The following is a 5,771-nucleotide window of genomic DNA, read 5'->3' as shown; positions in this document are numbered from 1 at the left end:
TTCCCCGTTGGGGACGGGGATGGGGATGTGATCATAATCCCCGGCGGGGATGGGGATGGGGACGGGGACACATACGGGGGATCGGGGACGGGGACGGGTATTGAGGTCCCCGCCCCATCCCCGCCCCATTGCCATCCCTACGTACTTATTTATTTGAGTCATGTTAGGAGTAGCCCATGCGGTTTCGCAATCATATTTAAAATGAAATCATTGTGGCATGATATGAGGCACCAATTACCCTTGCCAATGATATTTTGACGAAATGATTACAATTAATACTACTAGAAACTAAGTATCAGCGACATAAATTAGCGATGGAAAAAATCTCTCGTTGATCAACGAGAAAATTGGCAAAAATCAATTCCCTCGCTGATCAACGAGGGATCAGGGAAGGAAATGGCCAAAAACCAATTCCCTTGCTGAACCCTCGCAGATCAGCAACAGAATGGCCAAAAACCAGTTTCCTAGTAGATCAATGAGAGATCAGCGAGGGAAGTGGCCAAAAACCATTTCCCTCACTGATCCCTAGCAGATCACTGATGGATCAGCGAGAAAAATGACCAAAAAGCAATTCCCTCCCTGATCCCTCAACTGGGGATCAACGAGAGAACGACCAAAAACTAATTCCCTCGCTGATTAATTATTAATGATTTATTAATAAATATTTGTTATTTATTAATATTTGGTTTTTGATAAATATAATTAATAATTTAATTATTTATTAACTATTAATTATTAATTAATTATTGGGTATATGTACATATAACATGTACATAAATGGTATAGAGCTTAATGGGCCTTATTAGGTTTTATTCGATTTAGGGGTTGTTCGGTTCGTTTTCTGTTAAGACCTGTATGGATATAGTTGTCTGTATTGATATAGATGTCTGTATATTAACAGATAAGTTGTTGTTCGGTTGTTGTGCTGAATAAACAGTCTGAATGTCAAAAATGACTATTTTACCCCCAGTCTTTATTTTTGTCTAAATAAAACAACAGTTTGATAAAAATGTTGAACAAATGACTTATAATTACAAAAAAAATACCAATTTACAAGTTTTTTTTAAAATAAAACAACTTGATTAACATAATTATATGAGTTAAATGTTATAATCAAAACAACATTAATAAGTCCTTATAATAAAAACAAGCCAATAACATAGTTTGGATACAATTTAAAATATCAAACATTTGAAACTAGTCCATTTGCAATTTGATCACGCAAAGTAGCCATATAATTTGTACTATTAGCACCCCATTGTGATCCATCTAGTTTCGTTTCTCCACCTCCAACATGTTCTTCTTCATTGGTGAAAATGGTGCCTTCGTTGTACTCCATGAAAAGTTGATCTTGAATATTACATTTTCTTATAAAGTTGTGTATCGCGAAGCAAGCAATGACCACATTTCTTTGTTTTGTAAATGGAAAAGAAGCCAATTGCTTCAAGATTGGGAATCTAGCTTTTAAGACACCGTAAGCACGCTCAATGACATTTCGAAGTTGTGCATGCGCATGATTGAATTTTTCTTCTTTAGTTAAAACACGTCTGCATCGATAATCTGCTAACCAATACCTCGTGTTACGATACGGAGCTAAAAATCCATGAGCGTTGGAATATGCAGCATCACAAATATAATATTTATCTGCATGCAACAATTGATTAGGCAAACATGCAAACATTATTTCAAATTAAACATGTTCAATGTAAGTGAAATCATGTATACCTTCAGGTGGAAAAGGAAAACCAGAATTTGGGTTAAATGCAACTTCGGTTAGCACTCTAGAATCATGTGCAATGCTTTCCCATCCGGCCCAAACAAATGTGAACATCATATTGAAATCACAAATTGCTAGAACATTTTGGTAGCATCGACCACCTCCTCTTCCTCTATATGCAGTTTGATGACTAGCAGGCACGACTGCATGTATGAGTGTCCCGTCTAGTGCACCAAATGCACCATTCATTGATGAAAAATGTTAAAGATTTGTACCTAACTATAAAAGCATAGCTTACCGGAAATATTTCTCTCAAACGACTTTGCCGATTTGACATAATCTCCGTGTTTGTTTCAGACGCTGCTGGACAGACAATTTCTCTCACAAACTTCATCATCCCCCGTAGAACTTCATGAAAACAACTATGGACGGTGTCGATGGAATGTTGAAATCTTCGTTTGATCACTCTATAACGTTCGTTATGTCCGATCATTGTAAAAAACATAGCTACTTTCTCCTCGACATTTACAATTCTACCATCTTTTGTCCAACCCCTTTGTTTAAAGTGATTGCATAGTAATACATATGCTTCACGAGGCATACGCATCAACTCCTGACATTGCAAACTAGATCCATATAGCAACTCTTGTGTGTATGCATGTCCACTCATGGCTGAAGTGTTATCTCGTACCCTCTCGATTCTTGTTGAAGAATTCATTCTCCGTCTTAAACCAAAATAATAGAGTTACGAATAAATGTTCTTCCTTGTAAGTCAACATATCTAAAATTGCAAACAATAATCGTAAATCAACTTGTAAACATCATTTATATATATAAAATTTCAATAATAATCGTAAAACAACTTGCAAACACCAACCAAATATCAGAAAATCCAACTTGATAACATAAAACCTAATATCATTAAACCAACCATTCCAAATACATCAACAGCGAAAAAGAGTCATAAGTATCGACCAAAAAAAGCCATTGGAAATGTATCATAAGCATCAACAAAAAAACAAGCATTATCCTAAACATCAATGACCAAATCAACCGCAACCACCTACTTGTAGCCTTGTTTATCTCTAACTGTCTTAACCTAATCAACCGCAAATTCGGGCGGTATCATCAACCATGGCTCCTAGCTATTCTCCTTGTCACTAAGAAGAGCCATTGCAATACGATACAAAGGACCATCTTTTGGCCAAGTTCATTGAGTTTTTGAAGACAAACCATGTAAGAAGGAGGCTCAACACCATCGGGGCTCCCATGTTTTACGGCCAAAGCTTTTAAAACTGACAAAATCTGCTCATCTATGTCAAATTGGCTAACTTTTCTCTTGTTGGTTCTCACTTGAGCACGAGCTGAAGATACGGGAGTTGAGGAGGTGGGTTAGGAATTGGAGATCCCCACTTCATCATTGTTGGAAACAAAGAAAGGCTCGACAGAAGGCTCGGGGTCATTTGATTAGTTGTCAAACAATTGCATACACAACTCGGGGAATGGAAGATTAGTTGTCCTTAAAGATTCAACATATTTATTTGACAGTGTTAAAAGAAATAATTATAAGTAACTAATAAAATTTTAAATAGAAGAAAAAAAAGTATAACAAGATAGTGACCTGAATCTCGAGTTCCCATTGCTCGGGTGTCAAATTAAATGAGTTTTTTGATGGATCATCACGTTCCCTGTTTTACTTTTAAGTTTCAACCACGCCTCATATTTTCCCTTTAAATAGTCATAATCGTTACGCATTTGCTTTCTATCTACATGAAAGTTGTGAATCTCTTTCAGATGATCAGAAACTTTCTTCCAGGACAATGATTTTAGACTTCCACCTTCTTTTCCGTTCAAAGCTATCTAAAAAATGCAACTTTCTAGAACCGTTTTTACAACAATGTTTTTCCAACTTATTCTAGTCCTTTTTGGCGGTTGTGAATCGTCTGTTTGTTCCATACCTAATCGGTTAAAAATCAACAAGTTGGAAACACATAATCGGCAAAGGACTAGAATAAGTGAGCTCAAACATTATAATTAATGCATCTAATAAAAGGGCCTTTAAACAATTATATATCTATATATATATAAATATAATTGACGTAACTTAAAACAGTTTAAAGGGGGGGTAAGTCCAAAATATAACGTGGTGAGGCCAAAACATCTGAAGATGACGGGGGAGACCCGATTTCCGTTATTTATGATGGAACACAAAGTAAGTCATAGATCAACTTTATAGAGCATCACTTACAGGTATAAAACCATTGACATCAACCTAAACCAGTCATGTAGTCGATCGTGATCTTAAGCTCATTATCTCAGAAATTACATAATAATCACAATGCCTATTTCCGAGTGGAAGTGAGAAGATGATTTGGAGATTACATAATAATCACAATGTCTACTACAAACTTACACCATCGTTCTCACGTACGAAATAAAACAACATCCAAGCCTATAATCCCATTACATCCTAGTGATATGCTTAATTACGTTATCTTAAGCATATGAACCTCTATTCCTCACTAAGGTTATGCATAACCCCTTTAATCAAATGAAATATTCCCATTTGCTAACAAAGAACTTCAAATGTAGAGCATGAGGGTGTTTGAGTCTTATGGCCAACGATACTTTGAAATGAGTATTTTACCGAATGATTAAAACCATTTTCTCCAACCTCATCTTTTCATTATAAACAAGCTCTCTAAGTTCACTCTTTTTGACCTAAAAATCTCCATTACAAACAAACAAGCAATTACGTAAAATTAAGGTATAAGGCAGGTAATGTACATCATTTCAATTAGTAAAAGTTTTCGTGAAAGGAATAGGTTGAACTCACTTCATAGGATTTAAGAGAAATCCTAAGTCCCGAACTAAATGGTAGACGGAAGGGAACTCAGAAGCAGCAGGATTTCTCTCCTAATTGGTAAGGCAACAACAACAATAGAACCCGAAGGAAATGGAGGGTCAGTCGAGGTGAAGAGCAGCACAACAGTGTCTGCTGTTTGGCAAAGGGAACGAAAGAACAAGGCAGCAGTGATTGTTGCTTGCTGCTGCTATTTGATGAAGAAAAACAACCTTGTTGTTTGCTGTTTTGCGTAATCACAGCAACGGGTGCTGTTCGGACAAGGAGACGAAGGAACAACTCGACAGGGCTGTTGTTCAGCGATGCAGACTACGAGACAGCATTACAGACGGCTGTTTTTGGGCAAAACACACGATGAACAGCACAGTCAAGCGGCTGTTCGGCGAAGCAGATGAAGAAACATCGCGACAGAGTTGCAACTTTGCTGTCTGCTATTAACAAATCACGGCGACACGGCAGCGTCCACTGCTCAGGCAAGAAAACGAAGCAAACAACACAACAGAGACTGTTGTTTGCTGTCTAATGGTGGTTGCGTGAGATGGCACGACGGCCTGCCGTCTGATGGATCCAAGGTGCAGGAACGGCTGGACAAATAGGCGGACGTGGGTTGGGGTACGGTGCAGATGTGCGTGGACCAGAGGCACTGTGCAGACCTGGCCGGCAGTAAGGTCTCACCAATGACCATAGCCTCTTCCCGAGAGTTTTCTTAACCGGGTGAAACCACAGCTCCTCCCCCTTYTCTCCCTCTCAACCAGCAGCTACTGATGCTTGCTTCACCTGACCGATTTCTCTTCCAAGAAAGAAGGGTTCATCTCCTCTCACTATTGCTCTTCCCTTCCCCTTCCTTTACTTTTCTCCCTTTTCTTCCCAATCTATGAAATAGTAGGTAAAACCCCAAAAATAAGAGAAGGAACCTCCTTTTTTTTTTTAAGGTAAAGGGGGTCTATGGGTAGGATAAGAAGGCAGTAGCTACCCCCCCTCTTGACTTTCTTACCCCACTACATCTAACATTATCTTCCCAATGAATATATATATATATATATATATATATATTACTAAAGAAACACAGACCTCACCGGCGAGACGGAAATCCTGGCGTGAACGGAGTAGAGAATATGGAAAAAAATTTAGGTGTTACAATCATCCCCACCTTGGATTAAATTTCGTCCTCGAAATTTTAGTTCACGCGAA

General features: G+C 38.1%; 1 protein-coding gene across 1 annotated transcript; it reads right to left on the bottom strand.

Annotated features, from left to right (window-relative positions):
• Window positions 1-1,183: 1,183 nt before the first annotated feature.
• LOC112504229 lies at window positions 1,184-1,966 on the bottom strand. Its single transcript, XM_025108164.1, has 2 exons — window positions 1,726-1,966; window positions 1,184-1,644 (listed from the first exon to the last, which is right to left on the bottom strand). The coding sequence occupies exons 1-2, from the start codon at window positions 1,964-1,966 to the stop codon at window positions 1,184-1,186; spliced, it is 702 nt and encodes a 233-aa protein (XP_024963932.1).
• Window positions 1,967-5,771: the final 3,805 nt, after the last annotated feature.

This window comes from Cynara cardunculus, unplaced genomic scaffold (genome assembly GCF_001531365.2).
Source record: "Cynara cardunculus var. scolymus isolate 2C unplaced genomic scaffold, CcrdV1 Un_Scaffold_4947, whole genome shotgun sequence".
In the NCBI taxonomy this organism is placed as follows: Eukaryota; Viridiplantae; Streptophyta; class Magnoliopsida; order Asterales; family Asteraceae; genus Cynara; species Cynara cardunculus.
This window is presented reverse-complemented; position numbering and strand designations above follow the sequence as displayed.